The 13,643-nt window shown below is 60.2% G+C and overlaps 7 protein-coding genes across 7 annotated transcripts; 3 read left to right on the forward strand and 4 right to left on the reverse strand.

Annotated features, from left to right (window-relative positions):
- Positions 1-3: 3 nt before the first annotated feature.
- Positions 4-2,147, reverse strand: QBC33DRAFT_477964 (sarcosine oxidase). Its single transcript, XM_060425279.1, has 2 exons — positions 1,624-2,147; positions 4-1,547 (listed from the first exon to the last, which is right to left on the reverse strand). The coding sequence occupies exons 1-2, from the start codon at positions 1,802-1,804 to the stop codon at positions 265-267; spliced, it is 1,464 nt and encodes a 487-aa protein (XP_060280713.1). The 5' UTR covers positions 1,805-2,147; the 3' UTR covers positions 4-264.
- Positions 2,148-2,478: 331 nt separating this feature from the next.
- QBC33DRAFT_201194 (general substrate transporter) lies at positions 2,479-4,645 on the forward strand. Its single transcript, XM_060422585.1, has 4 exons — positions 2,479-2,734; positions 2,791-3,879; positions 3,974-4,307; positions 4,369-4,645. Exons 1-4 carry the CDS (start codon positions 2,596-2,598, stop codon positions 4,451-4,453), a joined length of 1,647 nt encoding a protein of 548 aa, XP_060280714.1. The 5' UTR covers positions 2,479-2,595; the 3' UTR covers positions 4,454-4,645.
- Positions 4,646-4,710: 65 nt separating this feature from the next.
- On the reverse strand, positions 4,711-6,089 carry QBC33DRAFT_201079 (putative 2-hydroxyacid dehydrogenase). The gene is made up of 2 exons (XM_060422582.1): positions 6,082-6,089; positions 4,711-5,993 (listed from the first exon to the last, which is right to left on the reverse strand). The coding sequence occupies exon 2, from the start codon at positions 5,881-5,883 to the stop codon at positions 4,837-4,839; it is 1,047 nt and encodes a 348-aa protein (XP_060280715.1). The 5' UTR covers positions 5,884-5,993; positions 6,082-6,089; the 3' UTR covers positions 4,711-4,836.
- A 311-nt stretch (positions 6,090-6,400) lies between these two features.
- Positions 6,401-7,557, forward strand: QBC33DRAFT_547428 (uncharacterized protein). Its single transcript, XM_060428731.1, has 2 exons — positions 6,401-6,993; positions 7,044-7,557. Exons 1-2 carry the CDS (start codon positions 6,713-6,715, stop codon positions 7,549-7,551), a joined length of 789 nt encoding a protein of 262 aa, XP_060280716.1. The 5' UTR covers positions 6,401-6,712; the 3' UTR covers positions 7,552-7,557.
- Positions 7,558-7,585: 28 nt separating this feature from the next.
- QBC33DRAFT_201141 (l-fuculose-phosphate aldolase) lies at positions 7,586-9,044 on the reverse strand. The gene is made up of 4 exons (XM_060422584.1): positions 8,493-9,044; positions 8,174-8,431; positions 7,668-8,081; positions 7,586-7,595 (listed from the first exon to the last, which is right to left on the reverse strand). Exons 1-3 carry the CDS (start codon positions 8,752-8,754, stop codon positions 7,693-7,695), a joined length of 909 nt encoding a protein of 302 aa, XP_060280717.1. The 5' UTR covers positions 8,755-9,044; the 3' UTR covers positions 7,586-7,595; positions 7,668-7,692.
- A 6-nt stretch (positions 9,045-9,050) lies between these two features.
- QBC33DRAFT_547430 (uncharacterized protein) lies at positions 9,051-10,992 on the forward strand. Its single transcript, XM_060428732.1, has one exon. It carries the CDS (start codon positions 9,335-9,337, stop codon positions 10,808-10,810), a length of 1,476 nt encoding a protein of 491 aa, XP_060280718.1. The 5' UTR covers positions 9,051-9,334; the 3' UTR covers positions 10,811-10,992.
- Positions 10,885-13,541, reverse strand: QBC33DRAFT_201087 (fungal-specific transcription factor domain-containing protein). The gene is made up of 3 exons (XM_060422583.1): positions 12,547-13,541; positions 12,424-12,477; positions 10,885-12,354 (listed from the first exon to the last, which is right to left on the reverse strand). Exons 1-3 carry the CDS (start codon positions 13,102-13,104, stop codon positions 10,960-10,962), a joined length of 2,007 nt encoding a protein of 668 aa, XP_060280719.1. The 5' UTR covers positions 13,105-13,541; the 3' UTR covers positions 10,885-10,959.
- Between the last annotated feature and the right edge of the window lie 102 nt (positions 13,542-13,643).

Consider the following 13,643-nt stretch of genomic DNA (forward strand, 5'->3'; position numbering starts at 1 on the left):
GAAGCTGCTTGACGCGTCTGAGAGCCAGTCCCATGATACAGGGTTTAAAACATAGCCGGACAAATGATGGCGCTTCTAAATGTCAAAAAGTACGATGGAGACACCGGGTAATTATAGCCCTTGGATCTTGGGTGAATTCGAGCTGCTAGCTACTACATGCAGCCGGAGCAAGGGCTTGAAGCAACCGAGCCTTTGCAACAGCAGGATATCAGGATTGAACGTCACCCGGCTTCTGACCACGGATATTGTTAAGCTTACCCCGCCTCACAACTTCGTCTTGGGCGCATCTGCCGCGACGAGAGGAACATTGTTCAACGCCCTTGGACCGGCTGCCCCCTCCATCAGCTTGTTAGCCGGTGTCTGCCCCTCCGCCAGCGACCTCCACCGCCAAGCCTTGACGGCGGGCCGGTCGAGGCTGACGCCCTCCATGATGTCAACAACCCAGCCCCCGATGTTGGGCAGGTACTTGAACGCATGCCCACTGCCCGCCGTGGCGACCATCAGTCCCTCCTTCCCGGGCACCCTGTCGATGACAAAGTGGTTGTCGAACGAGTCCGTGTACCAGCACACCCGCGTCAGCCACACGCCGATGCCCTCCGCCCCAAGCTCGGGGAGGTACTCGTCCAGGAACCCGCGGATTACCTCGAGCGCCTGCGCCGGTATCTCCCGGAGCCGGTCCCCCTCCCGCTCGCCCTCCCCGCTCCACCGCGTCACGGGCACGCTGCGCTCGCGCCCGTCGGCCTGCACGCGCGGGTTCGTGTACTTCGTCCCGCGGTACCCGATCTTGAGGTGCCCGCGATCGTCGACGGGGAACCCGTATAGCCCGCCCGCGGCACCGTCGCGGATCTTGAAGGTCCACGACGGGAATCGCGAGGGGTCGAAGCGGCGCCGAAGCGGCGACGCCTCGGGGATGCGGAGGATGACCACCGACCCGGCCGTCGTCTCGGCGAGGCCGTCGAGCGAGGGCACTAGCGCTGGCGTCCAGCCGCCGCATGCGATGATAGTCATGGTGGCCGGGTGGGTCCGGCCGTCGGCGGTGGTGATGCCGGTGATGACGCGGCCCGACTCGTCCATCGTCGTTGACGTCATCTGCCCGGCCACGGGGTCCAGCACGAAACTGACGCCGAGGGAGCGGGCCTTGTGCAGGGCAAAGCGGCACGCCTTGTCGGCCACGGCGATGCCGCCCGTGGTGTCGAGCACACCGAGGGCCTTCTTGCTGAACGGGTTCATGGCCGGCGCCATGCCCTTGGTCGCGGCCAGGCGCAGATGATCCGGGTTGTCGTTGATGAGTTGCGTTCCGCGGTGACCGGCGGCCTCCATGCCGTCCACGGTGGCCCTCTCAAACTCGGGTAGGACCTCGGCGTCGCTGCACGAAAGGAGGCCGTTGTTGACCCAGACAGCGTCTTGGGGCGTCATCCCCGGCGGGACCGCCGTGCCTCCGCGTCTCAGCTCGGTGTTCCAGGCATCCCAGGCCTGAAGAGCCTCGGTGCTGAGGTCTTGGTACTCGGTCTGGGAGCCATATGCCGAGCGGATGATCTTGTTGATGTCTAGTGGTTGGATCGTTCAGTCTCAGCATCATGGCACATGACACCATGGTAGGCGCCAACAAGTCATGCCACTAACCTGCAGAGGCGGCATCGCAGCCATCGAGGTATGAGTACAGCGTCTTGTCATACGGTTGCTTGTCGAATACCTTGACATTGCTGTAGCCGCGTAGAGCTAGATGGATTGCCGTGCTGAGGCCGAAGATACCGGCGCCGACGATGACGATGGGATCTGCCTTGGCCGGAGGAGGAGGCGACATTTCAGCTGTCTCTAGAGACTGAGACACAATAATTGAATCGTGGGTGAAAACCGGCGGTGAGAGATTGTGTGGTTCGCTTCCCCGCACTACCGTTGACGCAATGCATTAATGCAAAGGCCAAGGCACCGGTATCCTGGAGTTGGCCGAGCAATGAGACACGACTGTTCGGATTTTACCGCTCCCTTTCAGTGTTTACGGAATCCCCAGCGCTTGAGTAACCGCTTCAACCAGATATTTAGCTCTAGTCCGTTGAGGTAGCCGCAAAGCCAATGCAGCCCCCCTCGTTTTAGTCAGGGAAACTCTTATCCGACTACGACACATGGTTATCGGCACTAGTAATCGGCGCCCCCTAGTTAGTGGTCTGCTTGGACAAGTTGAGAACCGACCCGCCGGAGAGCTTGCTGTGGAGCCTCCCCAGACTCGGATTCCTCCGGTCAAGAGATCGACCTGCAACCTCCAACGACAATTACCCCAGAAACCGGGACGAATGATGCACGCCTGCGATAAGTTCCCCTTGAAATTTCTTGCCAATCGCGAGGGGTCGATTAGAAGATAGCGCCGCTGTCTTCCAGGCCAGGGGTTGTTCGTCGCGTGGCTCGTTGCCGAGATGCTGCAGTTGCCACACAGCCTTGATTGCGAAAGGTGCAACCTGTAAAAGTCTTGAAATACCCGACGACATCGCCTCCGGACTCCACGAGTTGTCACCCTGGGAGCATTGGTTGCATCCCTTGGAACAATAATTCAACTCCTGGATTCCGATTGACCAATCCAACCAAGAAGACACATCCGCAATGGGGATCAAGACTCTCCTGTCCAACTCGACCCTCGGTCACTATGTCAGGACCATCCGGAGCTGCCCCAGGGAGCTCATCTTTAACCGCCAGCTACTCCTCACGGTGGCCATGTATGCGATGAGCGGCATTCCTATCAGTAAGTCATCAAGTCATCGATCCGCAGACCAAGACTCTGACGCTCTCTCGTCTCAGCTTGGGACCAAGGCTCTAGTTCCGTCATCTACAAGCTCCCCAGCTGGCAGAGCACGTTCAAGCTCGACAATGCCAATCAGCCTCAGGTGTCCAACATGATCTCGTTTGTGTGGATCACCTGCGGTATCGCCTCGGGTCTTTGCATCATGCTCAACGACCGCCTCGGACGCCTCTGGTCCCTGCGTCTGTACACGGTCGTCTACATTGTCGGCCAGCTGATGGCTACCTTCTCGAATGGAAATATCGGCGCCCTCTACGCGGCCCGCCTCGTCTCAGGCGCCGGCATCGGGCCCCTCACCGTGACAGGCCCGCTCTCCATCGTCGAGATCGCCCCGACCGAAGCGCGCGGCCTCCTGACTGTCTGGTTCAGCATCGTCATGCTCGCATCGCTGACTGTGTCGACCTTTATCACCTACGGCGCCTACGCCAACATGGCCGCCACCAAACTGCAGTACCAGCTCGTTTACTTCTTCCCCAATATCGTCCTCGCCCTCGTCCTGGTCGCCTCCTTCTTCCTGTGCGAATCCCCTCGCTGGCTCCTCCTCAAAGGCCGTCGTGACGAGGCCGTGAGGGAGCTCGTCAAGCTGCGCGGCCTCCCCGAGTCGCACCCACGCGTGGCTTCGGAGCTCACGTTGATCCAGAACCAGATCGCGCACGAGCGCGAGAAGTACGGCCGGAGCAGCTGGACGGGCATCGTGCGCGAGACGTTCCTCGTCAAGGCCAACCTGCGGCGCGTGCAGATGGCCTTCATGGCGTACGCGCTGGCGCAGCTGTCGGGTGCCAACGCCGTGACGAGCTACCTCGTCCAGATCTTCACCATCCTTGGCATGGGCGGCGACGTCAAGCGCCAGCTCTTCCTCAGCAGCATGTACTCGCTTGCAAAGTTCTTCTTCACCATCATCTCGTCCTTCTTCATCATCGACGCCCTCGGCCGCCGCAAGTCTCTCTTCATCGGCATCACCGCCCAGATCGCATCCCACCTCTACCTCGGCATCTTCATCAAGTACAAGCAGGCTGGTGAGGTGTCCAGCGCGGCGTCCCAGGCTGCTGTAGCTGCCATCTTCATCCACGGGTTTGGGTACTCGATAGGTATGTTCTAATTAATACCACCTTCCCACGTTCCCAAAACCCCCACACTCGAGGCACGAGAATCTTGTCAGCTAATTGACCTTGACCCTCCTAGGCCTCCTCACCCTCCCGTACGTCTTCGGCGCCGAGATCTGGCCCAACCAGATCCGCTCCTTCGGCTCCGGACTCACGCAGTTCTTCCACTGGTTCTTCGCCTTCGGCGTCAGTAAGGGCATGCCCGGCATCCTGTCCGACATGGACAACTGGGGTGCCTTCATATTCTTTGCTGGCTGGTGCTTCATCGCCCTCGTCTATGTATTCTTCACCGTGCCCGAGCTGGCCGGCCATCCTGTCGAGAGGCTCGACGAGCTGTTCGAGGGGCCGTGGTACCAGGTCTATAAGAAGGCTCGCGCGTGGGAGGCTAACGTGGTCGAGGCTGTCGAGTCCGAGTGAGTTGCCCTGGTCCCCCCATGTTGGAGGCGTTGTGTCACAATACTAACTTGTATGCAGCAGTGTGAACAAGGTGGTCCAAGACGGTGACAGCGTCTCGAACTCCGGCAAGGGACGTCAGGAGGGGATGGATAAGATGGTCTGAAGGGGTTGTTTTTTATCGCCAAAGTTTCCGTCTTCGAGTCTGCGCGTCTCCTTGTTCATATCCAATACTGATTTGTGTTGCAATGTTTGTGATTTTATGTCTGCAGGCGAGCTCACTATCTGAGTTATCATACACAGGTGTTTTAAGCCGATATCTCAGTAACATGCAGCACCAATGCTCTCCTTAATTACCATGCCATCGGATATAGCATTGGCGACCGACAACTGTACGTAGATGCTCAAGATTGACTATCGAGCGGCATCAATGCAAGTATAATTACATCTATTCCATGACGTATGTACAGTACAGGCTCAAATTATACTCTCAAGCTTGGACTCTCCACCTCCCACCTTCCCACCTTGCATCCTGCCCCTTTTAACCCATCACCCGGACGTCTCCTTCACAGCCACCTTCGCAACCTCGTTCACGGGGGCCACAGGCCGTCCCGTCTTGAACAGCGCCCTGACGTTCTCAAAACACTCCCTCTCCGCCTTCCTGAACGCCGACTCCGTGAGGCCACCCATATGGGGTTGGCAGATAACCTTGTCGCTCATCTTGAAGTACTCGTTGATGTCGGGCTCGTTGCAGAACACGTCGAGCCCCGCCCTCGCGACCTTCCCGCTCTCGAGCGCCTCGATCAGCGCCGCCTCATCGACGACGGCTCCGCGCGCCGTGTTGACGAGGAAGGCGCCCTCCCTCATGGCGGCAAACTCGGCCGTCGACATGAGGCCGGTTGTCTGATCATTCAGCGGGCAGTTGAGCGACACGACGTCGGACGCGCCGAGCAGCTCGTGCAATGACGCGCAGTACTCTGCGCCGAGCCGCGCCTCCTCTGCGGGGGGCAGTCGCCGCCGGTTGTGGTACTTGATGCGCATGTTGAACGCCGCCGCCTTGCGCGCCAGATACTTGCCGATGCTGCCCATGCCGACTATCCCCAGCGTCATGCCCGACGGGTCCCGGCTGGGTGCCACGCCGGCCTTCCACGAGCCGCCGCGCGCCCCCCTCTCGGCTCGGTACGTGTCCCGCACCACTGCCAGCGTCAGGAAACACGCCATGTCGGCGGTGGCCTCTGCGACGGCGTCGACGGTGTTGCAGAACCAGATGCCCCGGGACGTCATCCACTCGACGTCGAACTCGTTGAACCCGGCCGACGCAGAGGCGATGATGCGGCAGCCCGGCACGAGCGAGCTCAGAAGGTCGGCGTCGAAGGGCTCGTAGGGCGGGGTGCCCATGCGGACGATGAAGGCGTCGATGGGACCATGTTCCGCTATCATGGCTGGAAGCTTCTCCTGTGTCTCCTTGCGGTTGGCGGCGTCGAGGACGGCATAGTCAAACTCCTTCGAGAACTCGGCGAGATAGTCGTCTCCGATGAACTTGGGTGTCCCGAGAACGACCACGCGGGGCTTGATGTCGACTCTGCTTGGCGACATGTTGTTCGCAGGGTGAAAGGGGTAGCTGATATGAGCGTGGGTGGGATAAAATGGGATGGAGATGGAGATCAAGACTGAGGTCAGAATGATGCCAAATAAAGGTGGGGGTACTGCGAATACGCGTCAGAGTGTAAGAAATTGAGCTTCCTAGTCACGTCCTTTCGTAGATTTGGTTCCTTGGTATCAAATACGACGCACCGCAAGAACCCTGTTGGCCTCAATATTATTCGTACAAGTCAACGCTATCGCAGAACCCCGAACATGGAATGATCTGCCAATCATCTGCAGCTTGACTTTCCAGTCAGAGCCAGTTAAGTGGCGTAGTATGGAACTCTGGAAGATGCCGGGGGACCTTGGCTCTGGCCCCGGCTCCTCCACCAGGCTCCTGGCTCGGATTCTCCCGAGGGGGGTGTGGAGAACGCCAGACGCCAGCCAAGCGGACCACTCGGGAGATTCCGACCTACTGAACGACGGCGTCTGGGCACCACAGATTGTCCCGGCTTCTCCCCAAATGCATTGGTAGTGCTGGCTCGGCGTTATCCACTTCTCAGTGCCGTCTTTGATGCGGGGGAACTGCAGTGGGGGATAGGCGTCGACCTGGAAAGCTGGCGATGATGACAGAGACGGGTGTCAGGATGCTCTGTACTATACCGTTTATGGGACTTTAGCTAGGACTAATTAGCGGAGACGCTCAAAAATTGTTAGGCCACAGGGAGGAGAGGAGACCTCCTCAGGCTCGTGAGTTGTGAACACCCGCCTCTAGCAGACTTGAGCGAGGAATCCGAACCGTGCCCCACATCAACACTCCAAGGTCCACCGTCTCTTCTCAATGAACGCACGAGACGCAACAGAAGGCCTGCCGCCCCTGGGCTTCATCTCGGTGGACGTGCACTTCCCGCGTCCGCCGGGTGACCCGTTTAACCCGCACTCATGGCCCTTCCCGCTGATCCACGAGCGCGCCGAGGGCTCGACCGAGTCGCAGATCGTTACGGGCGGAAAGTACGATGACGCCCTGATCGACCGCTTCGTCGACGCTGGGATGAGGTTAGCCGAGAGGGGTTGCGTGGGCATCATCACCAGCTGCGGGTTCGTGGTCGTGGCGCAGGATGAGTAAGTCTGATCCAATGAGAAAAGGGGAAGGCCTGCCCTGACAGGAATAGAATCTCCTCCCGGCTGCCCATCCCTGTGTCGACATCTTCCCTCCTCCAGCTCCCCTCGCTCCTTTCCCTCCTCCCACCCCACAAGACCATTGGCATCCTGACATACGACTCCGCCCGCCTGGGGCCCCTACACCTCCAACAGCTAGGCATCGACACGAAACGGCGCGAGATTCCCATCCGCGGGGCCCCCACCGAGGGACACCTCCGGACGATGATTCAGCGAGGCGGCGCCTACGTGCACGCGGACATCGAGGCGGAGCTGGTGGAGATGGCGACGGGGCTGGCCGGGGAGTACAATGGCCGGGACGACGACGACGGTGGTGATCCGCGGGGGCGGCGGCCCGAGATTGCTGCGCTGCTGCTCGAGTGCACGCAGATGCCGCCGTTTGCCGAGGCTATCCAGAGGGCGACGGGGTTGCCCGTGTACGATGTGTACACCATGGGTATGTGGTTCTACTCCGGGCTGGTGAGCAGGACGCCGCAGAGGTGGAGACTGGAGAGCTCGTGAGATGGGTGTGTGGGCCAGACTGGCTTTGGTCCTGTACTTTTGTTCTGTATAAAGTTTCGCACATTAGGTCTTTTAAACAGGCCGAGAGACTTCGAATACTCAGATTTCTTACATACATCATCGTATTACCATCTCGACTTCTCATTCCAGGAAATCCCCCTTCGTCTCCTTCAGCAACAACTCATACTCAGGCACGAACTGCAAATACATAATATCCGGCGACCCCGTCCCCTCCTTCGTGTACGCAGCCTCCTCGTCGCCGACCAGCGTCTTCTGCAGACCGGCGGCAGCTCCACTGGCCACCGCCGCCTCGACAAGCAGCTGCGTCTCGCACGCCCGCTCCAGCGCGACGAAGAAGGCCGCCGCCTCGGCGACGGTGCCGCCCCCCGTCAGCAGGCCGTGGTTCTGCATGATCAGGTTCCTGTTCCGCGGACCCAGCGCGTCGGCGATGCGGAACCCCTCCTCGCGCGCGAACACCACGCCGCCGAAGTTGGTGTAGACGGATAAGTCGTCGTAGAACATGCAGGAATCTGGAACCAGGCGGAGTTGGTTAGTTAGTTGGTCGGTCAGTCAGTCAGTTAAGGCGTATCAGCCTCCAAGGGACTGGATTCTGTATGCTCACCCTGGTTGAGCATCTCGATGGGCCTCCCGAACGTGGACCAGGCGCGGCCGTTGGGACTGTGCATGTGACAGGCCGCGTTGATATCCGGCCTCCGCTGGTGGATGGCCGAGTGGATCATGAAGCCGGCAACGTTGACGGGACCGTCGGCGCCCCCAATGCGGTTCCCCTCTTTGTCGATGTGGACCATGTCCGAGACCTTGAGCATCCCGAAGTGGGTCCCGTACGGGTTGATCCAGAAGGTCTCCGGGTCGACGGGATCTGAGGTAGGGCGGGAGGGTGCGTCAGTAGGCAGATTGAACATTGACATGGGATGACATACCCCGCAAGCTAATGTGCCCGCTCGCCCCGTCCGCGAACCCCAGCTTGGCAAATAAGCGGAATGCCCCTGCCATCTGCTCCAGCTGCCATCTGCGCTGGTCCTCCTTGGATTCTGGGTAGACGATGCGCCGGGTCCGCTTGGCCTGCTTATTTAGCTCGCTGGCAAAGTCGGCGCGCAATCGCAGGGCCTGATGGTGATGCTGCTGCTGCGGGGTGGATTGTGTCTGGGTCGTGGTGGTGGTGGACGCCATCTTTTCTGGCATGCGGAGTTGCAGAGGTACTACGCCGTATGGCAGACGTTATTCAGTAACTGCTAATAGAGAGTGATGTGCGGGCAACTTTCATCCTCCATGGTTAAACCGGCTTATCAAGCAATCATTCCTCTCCGAATGACGGATGCTAGGTGGTATCGGGTTTCCCCGAGGTGTGGAATTGGACGATGAGGTGCCGGGTGGAGAACATTGCCTGACGGGGAGGGGCTACGTAAGGTCGGACCCAAGGTCTCCACATCCTGGTTTTACATCGGGCCTAACCGAGTCCCATGATGACAGCTCCGGGGGTGAGTGTGACGACTTCATGTTGGGGTTGGAGTTGCTCGGATCCCGCCGGCTACTCTCGGGAGTCATGCTGCTCGATTATCAAGAAGGTGGAGAAACACGTTAGGTTATCTGATACAAAAGAAGCTGTTGAGACTAAGGACAATCAGACATAATGTTATCTTATCCTTATCTCCTCCAAGATAAGAGGGTTAATCGTCATCGCCACCAAGCTTACAGCTCCGTATAGACCAAGCGATATCTTGTCAAGACGTCTAGACAGACATCACAAACCCGTCTCTCCACCATGGCTCCCAGCGCCGTTGATCACCGCTCATCCGAGCCGTCCTTGTGGGCAGATCGCGACGAGCTCCGCACGTCCTTCACACTAGCCATGTCGGCCATGTACAAGGCCGAAGTGCCCCTGTATGGCGACTTGGTGCGCATCGTGTCAGACATCAACAAGTCAACGCTGGGCAACGCCCTCGACCCAAAGGTGCTCTCGATGCGCTACGGCGACGCTAGGTCGACCCGGCTTGACATCGAGAGGCACGGGGCCATCAGGCTTGGCACTGCCCGCGAGCTCCGGACAATCCGCCGCGTCTTTGCCGTCATCGGCCTGTACCCCGTCGGCTACTACGATCTCTCCGCCGCGGGGCTGCCCATGCACGCTACCTGCTTCCGCCCAACGAGCGCCGAGTCCCTGCGCAGGAACCCGTTCCGCGTCTTCACCTCGGTGCTGCGGCCCGAGCTGCTGCGCGATGCTAGGGCGCGAGACCTCGCACTAGACCTCCTCTCAAGACGCGCCATCTTCAGCGCCGAGCTGCTGCGCCTCCTCGACGTGAGCGACACGCAGAGTGGGCGGTTGACGCCGGAGCAAGGCCGGCGGTTCGTCGCCGAGGCCATGAAGACGTTCGGGTGGCATGACACCGCCGCCGCGTCGCACGATGACTACCAGCGCCTTGCGGCCGAGCATCCCATCCTCGCCGATATCGCCTGCTTCCAGAGCTGCCATATCAACCATCTTACCCCGCGCACGCTGGATATCAACGCAGCACAGGAGCGCATGGTGGCTGACGGGCTTGCGGTCAAGGACCGGATCGAGGGACCTCCTCCACGGGCGTGCCCGATCCTCCTCCGCCAGACCAGCTTCCTGGCAATTGAGGAGCCCGTGAAGTTCCCCGCGACGACCGGCCTGCCCGGCCTGCCCCTAGTAACGGGATCACACAGGGCCCGGTTCGGCGAGATCGAGGAGCGGGGCGCTGCAGTCACGCCGGCCGGGCGGAGGCTGTACGACGAGCTCCTGGACGAAGCCATGGGGGTGGCAGCGGAACATGCTCCGGGACAGCTCAAACCCGAGCAATTCGACCAACTTGTCGAAGAGACGTTCGAGAAGTACCCAGACGACTGGGACGAGCTGAGGAGGCGCGACCTCGTTTACTGCACCTTCCGATGCACCGGCAGGAGCATCCAGGCGATGACTCGACAGGACCTGGACGGACGACCTTGCCGGCTCGAAACGCTGATCCGGGACGGCGTCGTCGAGGCATTCCCCGTGACTTATGAGGACTTCCTGCCCCTGTCGGCGGCTGGGATCTTCCAGTCGAACCTCGGCTCGGGGTCGAAGACGAAGGGGGTGGATGTCGCAGCTGCTCCGGATGTCGACGGGATGGAGGAAGCGCTGGGGGTTGAGATTCACGACTCCGACGATCTCTATCGTCGTGTTCGGAGCGAGAGTATCGCGCATTGTGCTGCGCAGCTGGGTATTGAAATTCTTCTGTAATAGAGGGGGAGTACATGGCCGAGAGCCTAAATGGATGCGCAAGGTCTGCCAGACCTCTGGCGAGGTTATTAATGAGGCGATATAGCGCTATAACGTAGTAATGGTTCGTTTAATGAATGGTACAATTGAGACAGGCTGTCTTGGGGCAATCAAGTCCCACCGCCCAACGTCTCGCCCCCAAGGGTCATGTCGTCTGCCACCATCGGGTCGACAGCGAGGGGACGGCCGCCTGTGAAGAAGGACATGTCATTATTGCCACCTGCGGGGGCGGGATTGGCCTCGAAGTCGCGGATGCCGTTCAGCAGCTCCTCGACCAGCCACTCCGACTCTGCTGGAATGGGCACGTCCCCGAGGCCGGCAAGCCAGTCCTGGAACGACGCCAACTCGGGGACGGGCGGGCCGAGGGCCTCCGCGGAGGAGCCGGGACCGCCGAGCACGTCGCCAAGCCCAGCACCGAGCCCCGCGCCGAGACCCGTACCCCCGCCGACGGGCAACTCGGCGTCGCCGCAGACCATGCTGATGGTCTTGACCGACAGCAGCTCGAATATGTCGCGGTACGGCGTCGCAAAGTTCCACCGCTCTGCCGTGACGGTCAGCACCATGGTGCAGGCCATGCACGTGTTCACCACATCAATCTGCCGCGACTTCTCGCGGACCCGTGCGCACCGCCACAGGCAGAACAGGTACGTCAGCCCTGCCAGGAAGAGAATGTGCAGCGACCCCCAGGTGAACTGGATCGAGGAGCTCTGGTACAGTCTGCGGTATCGGATGCACATCTGCCTTGCCGAGGACGCGCACTCCTCGAAGATGCGGTCCGTCCTCTTCCGCCGCTCGGCCGGGTCCTGCGACGTGACCTGCTGCTCGCCCGTCATGTGGTGGCGGTAGAGCAGCAGGATCGAGTGCTCGTACGCCAGGTGGAACCAATCCCTCGACGCGAACACCGACAGCGGGTGCGTCGACGCGCAGAAGAGCTGGTCGGGGATCGATGCGTGCCACTCCTCCAGCTCCCGCCGGAGCCCGTCGATCAGTGCGTCCGTGTCGACCCCGTCCCGCCGCGATATCGACCGGTACAGCGTCCCGGCGAACCTCGACCAGAGCCGCCGCAGCCCGATGACGTGGAGGGCCCCCGTCATGTTGGTCGGCGGGTCACCGGGATCGATCCTGGGGCCCCGGAGGAAGCCGTCGCGGGTGACGTTTTCGTCGTCGATATCCAGCGGCAGCTCGACGTCGATGGCCTCGTCGGGGATGCCGAATGGCCTGCCCAGGATCAGGCCTGCGACGCGGTCGATGTCGTATGCGACCCAGAAGATGCGCTTGGATATCTCAACCGTCAGCGGGTCGGCGTGCTTCCGGTACTTTGCCGCGCTCCGGTGGTAGCCCAACTCGATGCACTGCCGGATGGCCATGCCTGATATCTTCCACAGGCTGACCCCGACCGGAGAGCGGACGGAAAAGACGGCGCAGCACAGGATCGCTTGGAGGGACTCGAACGTCTCGAGATCGAGAACCGGGGCAATGTAGTCTAATGCCATGTAATAATAACCCTGGTTTTATCTTAGAGTCCTTTTTTCTTTCTCCATCGAATGACTCGAAAGTGTAGGGGTTGTACGAACCTCTGCAGAGTCGCGTTGGGTAGCCGATGTGACAAGCGACCCGATGGCATAGACCTAATTTACACGACGGTTAATCCAGGACATACCAGACGACAGACTGAACGTATACAATAAGCTACTTGCCATTAGGGTAAAGAACAACGACATGGGCTTGGCGGTTTCGAGGTCCCCAGACACATTTGCAGCGGTACATTCCTGTTCCCAGTGATTGAATGTCGGCCGGTGAAGGAACGGGTACTGCGGATGGATGTTGTTGAAGTATGCCTCGGACAGCGCCGCCGCGACGCGTGGCGACGGGAACCTCGGCTTCTGACTGCGCCGCATCTCCTGATCGACCAGGTCGGGCCCGTTCACGTCCTGCTGTGAGCTGCTGCCCCTCTTCGTCAGCCCGAGGGTGGTGCTGACGATCCGGGAGAAAGACAAGGCCGACGACGGGCCGAAGTAATGGGGCTCACGCCCCGCAGCGCTGAGACACAGGAGCGCGACCTCGGATGACAGAACGTCCATATTCTGTTCCGGGTCATGGGAACCGGCTCGCTGTGCCTGGTCGAGCGGCCCCGCATGGCCGGGTGTCGACTGACGCTGGTCGTGTGAGGGCGGGAAGTGATCCAGGGCAACGTCGGGGCGTACCAGCTGCAGGAGGGACTCAAGGTAGGCCACTCGCGACTCCAGCGACTGCATATAGTCGCGAGGGCGATGCTGCCCTGTTGCGGGATCTTCGACGAGGCATTCTGCGGTTCCGGGTGAGCGGGGCCATAGGCGATGGAAGGGATCAGTCAAATTGGGAGGACTATGACAGGTTAAGAACACACCTCGTCCTGTCCTCACGCAGTTGTGACATCTCGGGCTCTGCGCATCACACTGCCAGGGAATATCAGCGTCAGTCGTGGCAGAGGTAGGTTTATCAACGTCAGCCTTGATTGAACCTTGAGTTTCTTCTGCTTGCAGTGGGTGCAGGCTAGCATAGTCCGCTCGCCGATGCGTGGCCGCTTCTGGCCGTGGGGATTGCTCCGTTGCGAGCTCATCGCGATACAGCCTGGGTGGACCTGAACTCCAATTACTGGGTGTTCACTCTTATTGGGAGTGCTTGGAGGGCAGACAGAAGGAATGAAAGACTCTTGCGCACCGCAGCTCGGGTATTTCAGCGCGCTGCGTGCGGGGGTTCTCCACAAATGTGGCGGAGATATCCGGCGCCATCAATTGTCCCAGCAGTGGACGAT

The sequence above is a fragment of the Phialemonium atrogriseum genome (assembly GCF_030411735.1).
Source record: "Phialemonium atrogriseum strain 8032-3 unplaced genomic scaffold QBC33scaffold_24, whole genome shotgun sequence".
Classification (NCBI taxonomy): Eukaryota; Fungi; Ascomycota; class Sordariomycetes; order Cephalothecales; family Cephalothecaceae; genus Phialemonium; species Phialemonium atrogriseum.